Consider the following 14907-nt stretch of genomic DNA (forward strand, 5'->3'; position numbering starts at 1 on the left):
CTCATAGAATATCCTTAAAAGCGTTAGTTATTTTTAAAAAATAGATCGTATATGAAGGTACAGAATCCAAACTGTATAAAAAATATTTTCTAAAAAGCTTTTCTTCTTTGCTTGTCCCCTAGTCAGCCCAGTAGCCACCACTAGGACCAGTTTCTGGTAGATCCTTCGAGAAAAGTTCAGATGCAAGCAAATACATATAGAGAGAACATCCTTTAAATTAATTGAAGTAAAACAGCATACAGCCATGGGGTGCATAGAAGATAGGGAGCTGACATCTGAGGCTGATTTCATCTCGGTTTTGAACTAAGTGGAGAAAATACTACCAAGGTCAGGATACTGGAGGAGGCACTGAAACAGCCTCAGGCCTGTCTACAGGGCAAGATGTTATTGTCGCTCACATGCTGAGTCAGGATATGGTCATAGGATCGTTCAGCTCCCTCTGATCTGGGCACACTAATGACAGCTTGTCCACCTTCTTATTCTTATGGGCTCTCCCTCCCCACCCCTGCACTGCAGGGAAGGGGCAGGCCTGGGATGCTCTCAATCACTCTGAATTCGTACCAAGTACTTAACAAATCATTGAAGACAGGAGACATCACCAATATGCTGTTGGCAGGTGAAGATGCTCAGAGTTCTAGAATCTGAGTGTGCCCAAATGACCTCTCTTCATGTGGCCTCATTTGGAGTCCAAGGGAAGTTCCTTCTGCCCCTGTTTGTCTCACTTTCTTAATCTGGAATGAGGCTCAGCATTTTTATGTTGTTTTGTTTTAAGCTCCAGGGCACACAGGGCAAAAGCAAGCTTTGAAGCTGTATGGGTCAGCAGGCCCTTTACCCAGGCATCTCAAATATCTCCCAACCCCTGATTACAGGTGTAGATCTCAGAGAAGAATCCAACCACTGCACCAATGTTGTCATTCCTGACACAAACACTGAGAAGCTGAGGTCTGGGAGGCACCCTAGCAGTGTGTTCACATGGTCATATGCCTTTGTAAAATCTGCCAAATCAAGACATTTTAACCTCACTCTGATAAAACTACCATTTCCTTCCACTCTTACTTCCCCTTTTGTCGGATGACGATGGAGCGAGGGCTAGCTAGCATTTTGGAGATCTGGCTAAGAGTATCCTGAGGTTTAGTCAAGGTATAGGAATGGCTGGTATAGGAATGGCTTCCAGAGATACACCTACTTAGCTCACGGAGCTTACTCCGCTGGCATTGTGACAAGAAGGTATAGAGGCATATCCGATATATACAAATGGTCTTCCTTGTTCATGGAAAGTCTGATGGAGGTATGTCAAACGGGTAATTCATAAAAGTAATGTTATTTTTCTGGATTTTGTAATCTTTGTGGAACTTACCATTTGTTGTTGTTTCTTTGATTTTTCTAACCAAATAATCAGTTTATTACCTAATTTTATAGTTCTTTTCTTAAATAAGTCTCCCTAAGTTGTATAAGCCTCAGGAAATACAAAGTTGGCATCTGCCCCTGCTGAGTTTCTCTGTGTCTTTTAGGATCACAGGATCTTCCTTGCCTTTCCTTACTGCCAAACAAATCTTGCACATTTACCCGCCAGACTGCACAGTCATTGTTGGCTATTGATATATTACTCGTCCTCCTCCCACATTTGTCCAAGGCATGTACACAGTAAGTGCTCAATCATCGGCAATCCAATCCAATCCAATAATTTGAAAGACACTAGCTGGAATAGAAAACAGAGGCTGGTTGTAAATTGAGCAATGCCCTAGACCCAAACAGTGACTCAGCAATGAAACGTCCTCATCTCGAAGAGCCCTTCGAGTTAGTTTATTCTAATCCTGTTAAAAAATGTTGTTTTTTTCTTGGCATGTTTAAATATTGGAAAAATCAATAAAAGCACAATGAAAAAATTAACTGCTGTTATTATAAATGATTATACATATGTACATATGGTATTATAACTATGTGTTTAATACATATTTACGCTGTACACAGTGCTTTGAGACATACTTTTAAAAAACCTAATACTTCCGTAGCATTTCACCCATACTTTAAATATCTTTTAACTATATAATTTTTAATGGCTTCATAATATTCTTCGTCAGAAAATGGGGATAATTAAAGGTATCCATCTCAAAGGGTTATGCCATGAACACTGACAAGGGTTATATCACGAAAATGATATTTTTTACTTGGCATGTAAAAACCTCAGTAAACCTAGCTCTTCCCCAGAATGGTTCTATGTAACCAATCCCCTTTCGCTGAGCATTGAGGTTATTTCCATTATTTTGCTATGATAAATAACGCTGGGTTATATTAATCTTTGCTTATATCTTCGATCATTTCCTTAGTAAATTTCGGGAGTGCTGGATATGCATATTTTAAAACCAACCCATTCATTGGAAGAGAGAGGGAAAAGGGCTTCCCCGGGCTCATATAACGAGTTAGCTGGAAAATCGGGAATAGGAAACACCCGGGGACCCTAAAGTGAGCCTCATCCAGCTGGGGACCGGGAGAAAGCCCTGTCTGAGCAACTAGGCATCGGGACCACAGTGCCCGCCGGAAGAACAGGAGGCCAGCGCAAAGGCGCTGGTGCGGATGCCCAGGCGCAGCGCTCACCCCCGGAACCGAAGCTAAACGGTCGCCTGGCAACCCAGGCAGCGCGGCGTTCGAACGGAAGCGAGGAACCAATCAGGATGTCCGGGGCAAACCATTCCTGTGACAGGGGGGAGGAACGTCATGCCTACTTCCCCTTCCTCTGCGCTGCAGGACCTTCGCTCCGGTGGAGGCCTTAGGACACGCAGATCCCCCCGCTCAAATCGGGTGCGGAGGGCAGCTCGGAACAGTTCCCTGCGGGCTCCCGCGTGAGGCTGGGCCCCCCGAGCTGCTTTGGTCACAGCCATTCCCTGCCGGGGTCTGAGCTGTCAGCCTCTCCAAGACCCGCAGTGAAGGAGCCGGGACTCGTCTATAGCCGGCTCCAGGTGAGGGCGCGGGTGGTTTGGGGCGCGAGCCTGGGCCTGGGGGTGGGGGTGGGGCGGTTCCTTTCATCGAGCGCCTACTGTGTGCGTCCTCTCGGCGTTGTACCTGTGGGAGGCAGTGGTATGGTACCTCATTTCACAGATGAGACCGCTGAGGATTAGAGGGACAAGTGTCCTAGCCTGGCGAGGTCTTGCAGAGAATCCAATTCAGGTCTTTCTGCTCTACCTCGCGGTCTCTAATCTAGGTAGATCTAAATTTGCCACAGAGGCCCAGATGGGCAACTGGTGGTCACTTTTTCAGCCTCTTAGCAGCAGGGACGCCGCCCCGTGGAGCCTTGGCTGGATCACCTCCCTCTTCCCTCTCCCCCACACCGTCCTCCGGGTGTCCTTCTGGGCATCTGTCTGATCTTCTCCAGAACTCCACGGGTTAGACTTAGGGCTCATTTGGGATCCTTCTGCCCACGGGGTTCTGAATTACAGTGCGGTCCCTCTCAGAGGGCTTCTCTGGGGGGATCGGGCTGGACTGACATTTCTGGGCTAGATGCCAAGTGGGCAACAGGTGTTCTGACCTTGGAGTCGCTGTTGGACTCTTGGGAATCTGGTCCAGGTTGGGGGAAAAGACAGAGGCAGCCCTTCATCCGAAGCCACTAGTCACCGGAGCCACAGGAGACTTTGGAGTAGGGGGTGAGGCCAGGGCCCCTCCTGGTGGAGCATCTGACCTAGACCAGGCCCTGCCTCCTGGTGACCCCTGGTCCCCTGGTCCCCCAAGCTACTATTGTTGGTTTCCTTTTTTTGGTGGGGAAACTGAGGTTCTAAGAAGATAAGATCCTTGCCTGAAGTCACACAGTCAGACTTGGCACCGCTGGGGTTGGCTCCCAATCAGTCTGGCTTCAATACTAGACACTCAGAATCATAGCATCTGAGAGTCTTGAATTTCTTCAAGGGAGGTTACTTATCCTCTATGCTCGGAACCCCTCCTGGCTCTGGGGAGAGGAACTCTGGGAAATCAGAAAGAAAACAAGTCTTTCATTCATTCTTTCAACAAATATTTATTGACTTCGTATGTCTTGCCCTCCCCCTTGTCTATTTTGTTTTTCTCAGTAGCATTTACCCCATCTGTGTATTTTACTTTTTAGTGAGTTTATTATCTTACCCAACTGGAATGTGATGCAAGGAGAGGCTAGGATGAGGTAAGTGAGGTACTTACCTCCATTGTAAAATTGAGGGGTTCCAAAACCCTCTGTAATCACAGAAACTAAAGCTGACATTTATTGACCGTTTGCAGTGTGTTCTGCTGGTGGTTGATCAATTGATACGGCCTCTATGGAGTGCATTCCTCCCCATCTCTGTCATAATTACAAATACGTCCTCCCATCAGCTGTCCCACTTCTAGGCCAAGTGGTGTAGGTGCAGTGATACTGCAGTGTGGTGTGTAATGGGGAGAGCCTGGCATCAGTAGGAGCTGATGGATCCTTTATGTACTAAGGTGGCACAACATATAGTAATCAACAACATATATTATTAAGTAAATTAATAACATATATTATAGTGAATAATATATTAACAGCATATATTATTAAGAACAACATATATTTCTAAAAAGAGTAAGGTGAAAACACACAGCATGTTGCCATATGTGTAAAGAATAGAAAGCATGTATGTTCATTATTGCTTGTGTCTACCTACAATCTCCCTGGAAGGACGCACAATTGTCTGGTTACAGTGGTGCCTGCAGAGAGGGGAACTTAACTGGATGGCAGGGAACAAGAGTGGGAGGGAGTTTATTTTTAAACTCCTGCTGCCCCCACCCTGCTGCCTTTTATAGCTCTTGAATTTTGAGCCATATGCATATATCACCTGGTTGAAAAGTTATATATGTATTGTATATATAAAACTATATATGTTAGATTATATGTTTAATCAGAAAATCACTGCCCTGTTTGTGATCTGTAACTGACTTGCTGTGTGACTTTGGGCAAATTTCTTTACATCTCTGGGCCAAGATAAGAAACCATGATGATGAGCTCAGGCCTGGGCAGAGGCAATCCAGACAGGAAGTGGGCTTGGTTGTTTTGCTGTGGTCTGCCCCAACCCCCACATTCCCCATCCTGGGTGCCAGGCCCTTCCCTACGGCTTTGTGTGTGGTATCTCTCACATTTAGTCTCCAATGCAAGTCCCTTTATCCCTATTTTGCAACCTCAGATGCAAACAGAGGTGGGCCTTCGGTAGGCCAAATAGATTACTGCCTTATGCGTCTGCCCCCACATCCCTCCCGCAGCCTGCTCACCTTTCCCTTCCTGAGGTTTGTACAAGACCGCCCTGGGCAAGGCTGACGCCAGGCGGGCTAGGGCACGAGTGTCTGGGGAGACTCCAGAAATAGCGTGGGGCCTGGTGTGGCCCTGGAGGATGCCCCCGCTGAGTGTCTCTGACCTGGACAGCTGGGCTGAAATGGAGCTGGGGCTACTCTACTGGCTGGCCCCCACCCTGCTGCCTGGAGCCTTCCTGATCCTCCTCTGGGGCAGGTGAGGGCCTCCTGTCTCTACCCAAGTCTGGGCGGGCTTCTGCTGAAGAGAAGGAGAGAAGCAGGTGGAAGGAAGGGATGAGGGTAGGGGTGCAGAATGTCAGGAAAATTATAAACATCAGAAACCATACCTTCTGCCCTCTCAGCAAAGAATGAAAATCAGTAACATCTCTTGAGCACTCATTGAGTGCTAAGTCCTTTATAAGTATGAACTCATTTAATTCCCTCAATATTATGATGTAAGGTAAGTTACCACTATTATGATTTCCACCTCACAAAGGGAAACTGAGCACAAGAGAACTTTAGTAACGTGTACAAGGTCATCCAGAACTGGAATTTGAATCCATGGAGTCTGGCTTCTGGCTTCAGATTCAGTACTCTTTCTCTCTCTTTTTAAAAAATTTTTATTGGGGAATATTGGGGAACAGTGTGCATTTTTATAGGACCCATCAGCTCCAAACCAAGTCGTTGTCCTTCAATCTAGTTGCGGGGACGCAGCCCACCATCCCAAGCTGGAATTGAACCAGCAACCTTGTTGTTGAGAGCTCGCGCTCTAACCAACTGAGCCATCCGGCTGCCTCTTTTTTTTTTAAATGCATATAAAATAAAATGTGCTATTTGAACCATTTTTAAGTGTACCGTTCAATGGCATTAAGTACATTCACATTGTTGTGCAGCCATCACCATCCATCTCCAGAACTTCCTCATCTTCCCAGATGGAAACGCCATACCTACTAAACACTAATTCCCTCTTCTCCCCTTTCCCCAGCCCCTAGGAACCACCATTGTACTGTGTTGCTATGAATTTGACTACTCTAGGTACCTCATATAAGTGGAATTATACTGTATTTGTCCTTTGTGACTAGCTTATTTCACTTAGCATAATGCCTTCAAAGTTAACCTATGTTGTAGCCTGTGTCCGAATATCCTTCCTTTTTAAGGCTAAGTAATATTCCATTATATGTTTGTATCACATTCATTTATTCATCCGTTAATGAACTCTTGGTTTGCTTCTACCTTTTGGCTATTGGGAATAATTCTACTATGAACATAGGTATACAAATATCTGTTCAAGTCCCTGCTTTCAATTCTTTTGGGTCTATACCCAGAAGTGAAATTGCTGGATCCTCTGGTTAATTCTATTTAAAAAATTTTGCCCAACTGCCATATTCTTTCTACAGTGGCTACACCATTTTATATTCTCAACAGTGTACAAGGGTTCTAATTTCTCCACATCCTCACCAACATTTGTTGTTGTTTTTTTGTTGTTGTTGGTTGGCTTGTTTTCTTTTGGTAATGGCCATCTTAATGACATGGTATCTCACTGAGGTTTGGATATTTCTGTCCCTAATGATTAGTGATGTTGAGCATCTTTCCATGTGCTTATTATCATTTGTAGACCTCCTTTAGAGAAATGGTTATTCAAGTGACTCTGCACTGTTAGATTTGTAACCTCTGAGAGAAGTGGGTCAACATTCTGGGCTGATGAATTCCTCACCCAAGAGCTGGGCACTGGAGCATCTGGTTGGTGGAATAGTTATCACAGCTCATGCTTTGGTGGCGTTTGTCATGCACAGGCCTCTGGGAGGGAGGCACTGTCAGGAGTCCTGTTTCACAGTTGGGAAAACTGAGGCATGGAGAAGTTGAGTACCTTACCCAAGGTCTCATAGCCGACCTCTGGTGGAGCTGGGATTTGAACCCAGGCAGGACAATTCCAGAGTCCATGCTAGAGAAGTGGCCAGGGAGATGGAATGGAAAAGGGCACTGCAGGCAGTCGTGCCAGTGTGTGCAGAGGTCTGTATGTGGCATCTGGAGGTTTGGAGACAGAACAGGGCTTAGCTAGAAAAGGCTGGAGCCCAGCTTAAATGGCGTGACTGAGGCTGGAGGAAGAGTGGGGTAGGTGGGGGAAGGCCTGGGACAGGGTTGGGGGTTGGGAGGAAGCTTGGTGCTGAGGGGCCTTGGCTTTTGAGGTGGCCTAGTTCCAGTCCTGCCACTTGGTCAATGGTGTCCCTTCTTGTGTATGGTCCCTGGAGGAAGAAAGTATGGAAGAGTGTGGTGGAGTTCCCAGCCCAGTGGGGAGATGGGAAACAAGTGGCAGATAAGTGAATATCTAAAGTGACAGGTGTGATGAATGTTTGGAAGGGAACAAAGTGGGTGAGAGAATTGACAGGAGTCTCAGAGTAATCAGGGAGGCCTCTCTGAGTAGGTGACATTTGAAGTGAGACCTGAGAGGTGAGGGAAGAGGTTTCAGACAGAGAAGAGATGGTGCCGAGGCCCTGAGGCAGGAAGGACTTTGGTGTGTTCAGTACAGCAGGGAGGGCTATGTGGGTAGAGCAGAAAAGTTTGGAGATGAGGTGGAAAAGGAGGGCAGGGGCTGGATCCTGGAGGGCCTGAGGGCTGAGTGCAGGTTTGAATTTTATTCTAATGTGATGGGGACCCACAGGGGATTTTAAGTGATGTTGGGAAAACATTGCCATTATTGTTCCCATTTTATAGCTGAGGAAACTGAGACCCAGAACTATAGCCAGGGAGTGCTCGATGGCTGATGTTCTCCCTCTGGAGTCGAGAGAGGCTGAGATTCCTTAGGAGCCCCTTGGCGAGTGGCCAAAACGCAACACTGGAGACTTGGCCCCGTGTTCTCCCCACCCCCCATGCCTGTCTTCAAATCCTGGCTCTGCCATTTACCAGCTGTGTGAGTTCAGGCAAGTGGCCCCACCTCTCTGTGCCTCAGTATTCTCAACTGTAAAATAGGCATAATAGTAGTACCTATCCCACAGAGTAGGTATGAGGATCAAATGAGTAAATATATATAAAGCGTTTAGGACATTGCCAGGTACAAAGAAAGCACTCAGTAAAGTTCTTACCTGTTTTATTATGAAAATTGTTATTTTTGCTTTGCCTTTACTACAATTAGTGCCTAACTGAGCCCTCCCCTACCCCACTGTTGCCTCAGTGGAGGGCCAGGCAGGGACCCAGCAGGCCATTGTGGGAATGATGGTCTTGTCTCCCTCATCCCCCTAAAATCAGACCCCAGGGCCTGGAGGAGGCCTCAGCGTTGACTCATTCCTAGGGGGAAGAGAGCTGTTCCCTGAGTCACTTCCTGTTCTCTCAAGCCCTTCACCCCAATCCTGGTACAAACCCCACCAGGCACTGACATGGCACTTGGCCATCTTCAGCCTCCCCAGGGTTTGAAGCTGGGGGCACTTCCTTCCCTGGGGCTCAGGATCCCTGTGGAAACTGGCCTAATCAAGCGCGCCACCTGAAGTGACATAACCGGGCTTGGGCTGGCAGAGGAGACAATCACCTCCTCCCAGGGATTCTTGACTGCAGGGCTGCTGTGTCCTATAAAATGGAGATTAAATAGTTCCTCCTTTGGGGGGGGGGGGGGGTTCCAGAGATCTAAATAAGTACAGTGCCTGGCACTCAAAAATTGTAGTTATTATTAGTGCTATTATTGCTGTTAGCAATGCTTACAACTTGCTCCAAGCTTCTACAGCACGGCCAGGACCTAAGAAGGCACATTGGCCTGGCCTGGAAGATGGCATGCTCCTCACTTGGTAGAGTGGAGGTCCAGATACGTCCCACATCCTGCCCAGGGACACAGCTAGAAAGGGGTGGCATTCAGGCTTGGTCTGGAGGGAAAGTACCCAGGTTGGACTCCTCAGGGTGACTCCCGGCAACTGACTCAGCCTGTCCCAGCCTTAGTATTCTATTAGTCAAGTGGGGATAATAATAGAGCTCACCTCATAGGGGTTGTTGGGAAGATTAAAATGCATTAATTAATACCAGGAAAAGCACTTTCTCATGCTGTGCAGTGAACATTAACTGGGGTCATTGTGGCTGTGGGAGGGGGGGACTGGGTGCTCTTGCCCGAGTGGGCCATGGGGACTCCATGCACCAGATGAGCAGATGGGGTCAGTGAGGCTGTAGAATCGGCGGCCTGGGCTCGCAGAAGAGCTTCCTGGGGTGGGCGGGAGGTGGGGGCGGCAGGGACCGGGTCCTGGCGCTGAGCCGACTGCCAGCGCATCTGGGCTCTGGTTCAGGCTGCTGCCTGGCTTTCGTCTTCTTTTTTTGGGTAATACCTGGGCCGGCGGGTTCACCTGCCTGCTGCTGGCCGCCGGAAGTTGCGCAAACGCGTGTTACCTGAGCCCCAGGTGGGCCGGGCCAGAGCGCAGTGTAGTGGCGAGGCTGCGGCCAGGTATGTGTGGGCCGGGGGCTCCCGGCCGGGGTGGGGGGCGGCCCGGGCACCTCTCCCTCCTCGGGAAGGCGGGGACCGGGTAGGGGCTCACCTTTCAGCCAGGATGAGACCTTCGAAGTCGAGCCGTCATCCCCCTCATTTATGAGCGAGGCCAACCCGGGCTCAGAGAGGGGCGGTGAGCTGCTAGCGTCACACAGCGCGCGGCCTCGGCCGCTGGGATTCCCCAAGATTGCCCCGAAATGAGGAAGGACAGAAGCCAGAACGGGAATCCGAGCTGCCCCTACTCCCTCTCTGCAGCCTCCAGGGAAGCCGGTGGGGAGAGGGTAAGAGGGGGCTGCATGCCCGGGGAATGCCAACAAGAAGGGCCCAGGGCCAGCGCGTTTGGGGCCATTTATGGGTAACGTTTGAAATCGTAGGCGTTGGGTGATGAGAGGAGGCCTCAGAGACTCATAGAGAACGAATCCCACCTGGGGACTGGGACCCTGGCTTCAACTCGCAGGAGCCTCCACACCTCCCTTTGCCTACCTGTGAAATGGGGCTTGTTTAGATCAGCTCCCTGAGGAGCTTCTATCATGTGCCTCCTTTGTCCGCGGTCCGGTCGCAGACAGACCCTTCCGGATCTTGCTTACAGACCCCTGCGAGGGGGGCGGTCGGTGGAGTTGGGTCAAAGTCCTAAGAAAAACAAGGAGCCGCGTTCATGGAGCACCGCCTTTTTGCCAGGTGCTGAGGAATGTCCTCGACCTGTTTTATCTCTCCATCCTCTCGGTGACCTGGAGGCTCAGGGAAGTCTATTTTTAACCGCATTTCGCAGATAAGAAAACGGAGTCTGTGAGAGGCGAGGCTGCTTGCAGGAGGCGCACAGCGGACAGGTGGGTGAGCCCCAGGCAGGCAGGTGGGCCAGTGGCCTCAAAGCCCAGCGCCGCTACTCACATTTGTCCCTGGGGCCAGCAGGTCAGGCCAGAGGGGACGCGCTCCCCGCCCCCCCCACCCCCCCCTCCAGCGCGGGGCTTCTGCCCTGGCCCTGCCCATCTGACCTCCTTCCTCCGGGTTTCCCCGATGGTGCCCCGGAGGGAACCACTGCCTTCGACGGGTCGGACTGGTTTGGGAGGTGTCGGCCCCGGGGGTGGGGCAGAATCTAGCTACCTCTACAGGGCTCAGCAAGGCTGCCTTTCCTGCCAGACCCTTCCCTCCGGAGGTCTTCTGGGGGTCGTCCCTGAGTGGAGTACCCTTCCTTTCCCACCTACTCCATTCCTTCTACCTCAGGAGCAACCCTGGCTCTTGGCCAAAAGCCCTCCAAGTTTCTGTTCTCAACTTGCCATTGCAGGAGAGGTTTCAAACTGGGGCTGGGGGCCACATGGAGAGGCGGAGGTGGCAGGTATGTTTGCAAACTTGCTTGTCCCCCTCCGTGCATTGTTTTTTAAAAATTATTATTATTGAATATGCTAAAATTTAAGAATCTGGAGTTTTCCTGCGCTTCTGGATTTCCAGCTTCCTCGAATATTCTGCACTTACCACCTTGGACCCATTGCCTACAGTAGGCTGGGTGTGCCCCTCTCTAGTTTATCCCAGGTCTGCCCATTCACATTTGGCCCCCATAGGCATTTCAAATCAATAAAAGTTTATTGAATACCTATTACGTGTCGAGAGCAATATCTTGAAACTGAGATACAGTGAACAAAACAGACCCCACCACCCCTGCCCTCAGAGTGCTGATGTTTTAGAGGAATGGGAACAACAAAGAGTAAAGCTATAAACATAATAGATGAGTGAATTAGGCTTATATGAGTTTGTGTCTTATTTATCTGCTCTGGGTCCTGGGTTGGTCATTTCTTTGAGTCTCAATTTCTCCATCTGTAAAATGAGGTGACAGTGACGTATCTCACAGGCTTGTTGGGGGAGTACAGGAGAGAATGGTGTCAAATGTCCAGCATACATAGAGAACCCTGCTCCCTACCTCAATCCACACTCTCCCTGGAATTGTGGATGTCTGAGTGGGGCTGTCTGCTAGAGCTTTCTGCTTATGGATGGAAATGCTCTCATCTCTGCTTTCTATTGTGGTGACCAGTAGCCACATATGGCCAGTGTGATTAAGAAGTGAACTGTAAGTTTTTATTTAAATTTAAAGCTAAGGTTGTGGCTAGTGGCTATTGAATTAGACAACACAATACTAGATGGCCTGAACTACAGGTCCTCTTGGGGATCATCTAGACAAAATCCTCCTCCCCCAGTTAACAGATGAGAAAGTTTGGGACTTGGTCTACAGGTTGTCTCCTGGCCCATCTCCAGGGAGGCTGCAGGGTCATTTTGTGTCCCCAGCCCTTCCTTGGAAAAAGGGACACAGGTGCCTTGATGCCTGGGATACCAGGCCCTGATGCCTAGGTAATCATGTAGATACTTGTGCCCCCAGGTGTGGGCCCTCCTGCCGATGGGTGCCTATGCTATGGCCGCTGGCAGATCAGAGCAGGGCTGTCTGATCTTGGGTATTTTCGGCCACTCTTAGAGGAGCGTCGCTTAGGGCTGATGTTACCGTGATACAGGCACACATGGATCACCATGGGGCTGGCATTGAAGTGCCAAACTGGAAGCTGTTGGTGTCTGGACTTCACTGGGGCGGGGGTGGCGATTTTCTGCACTTCTCCCCCACAAGCTCTGCTGCTGTGCCTGGGGCCTGGCATGTCTAGGCCGGTGGATGGCACAGGTCAGCTTCCTGCCTGGGTGGGTGAGGGTGGAGGTGGGACCATGCTCCTTCCCTGTGGGTAGTCCAGGTGGGGATGGAGCCCTTTCTCTTGGTCACCTGACCCCAAGACCCCTGTGTCAGCGTCTTGCTTGGAGGCAAGGAGCAGAGCCACCAACTTGCTGAATTAGCTTAATCAAGTTGGTTGCCTCCCTGGGCTTCAGTTTCACCATCTGCAAAATGGAGCTGTTAAGAGGACCCACTGAGGTTGAGCCAGCTCATACCTAGCACACAGCTCGGAGCCCAGTTTGCTTCCTTTAAAGTGTGCCTTGCCCTGTCTTTTCTGCTCAGGCTGCCCGTGCCTTTTTCTTTGGCACCTTTTTTTTCTCTCTGCGTTTGCTGTGCAGGGTCCTGGGAGGAAGGCAGGGGTATGGGCGGAGCTACAAGGCCTGCAGCTGGTGTTTTCTGCCTTCTGATTGGCTCCCTGTGAATCAGGGGCGTGGCCTTCACTTTTAATAGGAAAGGAGCCTCAGCCTCTTCCAGTCTTTGCTGAGCCTTTGTCTGAGCTGCTCAGCCACTCTCTTTCTTTCCTCCCCTGCAGCGGTTGCCGGCGCCCAGCTGCCAACTTTCTGCCTGGATCTCTGTCTCCTCATTTCTCCGATCTCCTCATACAGAAGCCTTTGGGGTATGTAACAGCCATGCCTGTGGACACGCTGTCTCCCGGAACCCGCGACACCCCCGCTCTACCTTTCCGCCTGCGGACTAAGGTCCCTGGTTACCTGCTCCGGCGGCCTGCAGATAGTGGAGCCCGGAAACCTAGTGCTGTGGAGCGCCTGGAGGCAGACAAGGCCAAGTACGTCAAGAGCCTGCACGTGGCCACCACCCGCCAGGAACCTGTGCAGCCCCTGCTGTCCAAACAGCCACTCTTCAGCCCTGGGACTCGCCGCACGGTGCTCACTTCCAGCCGTCGAGCCCTGCCTGGCCCCGGCCGGCGACCCCATCTGGACCTGGACATCCTTAGCAGCCTCATCGACTTGTGTGATAGTCCCGTGTCCCCTGCCGAGGCCAGCCGTACTCCGGGACGGGCAGAGGGAGCCCGTCAGGACCCCCCAGCCACTCCCCCACGCCCGCCACCCAGTACGACTGCGGTCCGCCGAGTGGATGTCCGTCCCCTGCCGGCCTCACCTGCCCAGCCATGCCCATCACCAGGCACTGCAGCCGCCTCCAGCCCGGCCCGGCCCCCGGGTTTGCAGCGCTCCAAGTCGGACCTAAGTGAGCGCTTCTCGCGGGCAGCTGCCGACCTGGAGCGATTTTTTAACTTCTGTGGCCTGGACCCAGAGGAGGCACGGGGGTTGGGTGTGGCCCACCTGGCGAGGGCCAGCTCAGACATCGTGTCCTTGGCGGGGCCCAGTGCTGAGCCAGACAGCTCCGAAGGGGGCTGCTCCCTCCGCAGCTCTGCCACCGTTGAGGAGCGGGCCAGGGAGCGTGTCCCGTATGGCGTGTCCGTGGTCGAGCGCAACGCCCGAGTGATCAAGTGGCTGTACGGGTTGCGGCAAGCGCGGGAGACCCCAGCGGCTGAGGGCTAGGCCTCCACTGGACTGGGCATTCGTCACAGGGCAGATGATGGAGAGGCAATTGATCCCTTGACCCCGCCTCCATCCATTCCCTGGTTTGGAGCAGACAAGAGGCTGCTTGCTGCCTTGTGTGAACTAGGTATGGAGGCAAAGACTCAGGCTGGACCAGCATCCATCTGGCAAGGACTGACCTTGGAGAGAGTTAGTTGCCTCTTGACCTTGGACCACTCCCTATGTCTCAGATGTAGGGGTTTTGACATGATTGTACCTCTGTATGGTTCCTCGTGGGTTTAGGGCACTTAGCTCTCCCCACTGAGAGTGAGGGGCCAAGGATCTCATCTGGTCTGTCTACCCAGTTGCTGTTTCTTTCTTCCTTCCTTCCTTAGTCTCTGTCCTTTGCTGACTTCCTCTTCCTTACTCAGTGGGCCCTGGTTCCCTGGTAATCCACGCTGGGGTGGGGGAAGGGAAGAAGGGGCTATCCACTGTTCTTCCCAGGCTTTGGCAACCTGGCCCAGGTGGGTAGACTACAGTCGGGACCAGTAGGAGTTTGCACGGCTCTGACTTCCCTCCCTTTGGTTAATAAACACAAATGCTTGTTTTTCAAGGGCTGGGTCATCAGACTCTTCTGTGTTTACAAGGGGAAGAGGTGGGAGAAGTCTTGGGGTGGAGCCTTCCAAACCTAGTAATTGTTCACCCCTGGATCTGGTAGCACATGAGGTTCAGTGGTTGGCCTGGCCTGAGGGTTCCTCATAACCCCTCTAGGAGGTTGGTGGGCCTCCTTCACAGAGGAGGAAACTGGGTCTGGCCACCGAGTGAATCGGGAGAGAGCTGGGACTGGAACTGGGTGGGGCCTTTCCCCTGGACCAGGAAGGGGAACTGCAGGGGAAAGGCTGACACGATTATGGACCCTCCAGACCATGAGTCTTCTGACCTCCCTCACCCCCTGCCTAGCTCCTGAGGGCAGGAAGCTCAGAGAGCAAACCCTG

The 14907-nt window shown here is 51.1% G+C and overlaps 1 protein-coding gene across 4 annotated transcripts; it reads left to right on the top strand.

The window, feature by feature from the left end:
* Positions 1 to 1137: 1137 nt before the first annotated feature.
* Positions 1138 to 14525, top strand: FAM110A (family with sequence similarity 110 member A). Of its 4 annotated transcripts, XM_074317408.1 has the most exons (3): positions 2707 to 2957; positions 10485 to 10542; positions 12949 to 14525. In XM_074317408.1, exon 3 carries the CDS (start codon positions 13046 to 13048, stop codon positions 13931 to 13933), a length of 888 nt encoding a protein of 295 aa, XP_074173509.1. In that variant the 5' UTR covers positions 2707 to 2957; positions 10485 to 10542; positions 12949 to 13045; the 3' UTR covers positions 13934 to 14525. The 4 variants fall into 4 exon arrangements, with proteins under 4 accessions (XP_019610765.1, XP_074173509.1, XP_019610763.1 ...); XM_019755206.2 differs by lacking the exons at positions 2707 to 2957; positions 10485 to 10542 and adding an exon at positions 1138 to 1288; XM_019755204.2 differs by lacking the exon at positions 10485 to 10542 and having other exon boundaries at positions 2708 to 2957.
* The last annotated feature ends 382 nt before the right edge of the window (positions 14526 to 14907 follow it).

The sequence above is a fragment of the Rhinolophus sinicus genome, linkage group LG13 (assembly GCF_036562045.2).
Source record: "Rhinolophus sinicus isolate RSC01 linkage group LG13, ASM3656204v1, whole genome shotgun sequence".
In the NCBI taxonomy this organism is placed as follows: domain Eukaryota; kingdom Metazoa; phylum Chordata; class Mammalia; order Chiroptera; family Rhinolophidae; genus Rhinolophus; species Rhinolophus sinicus.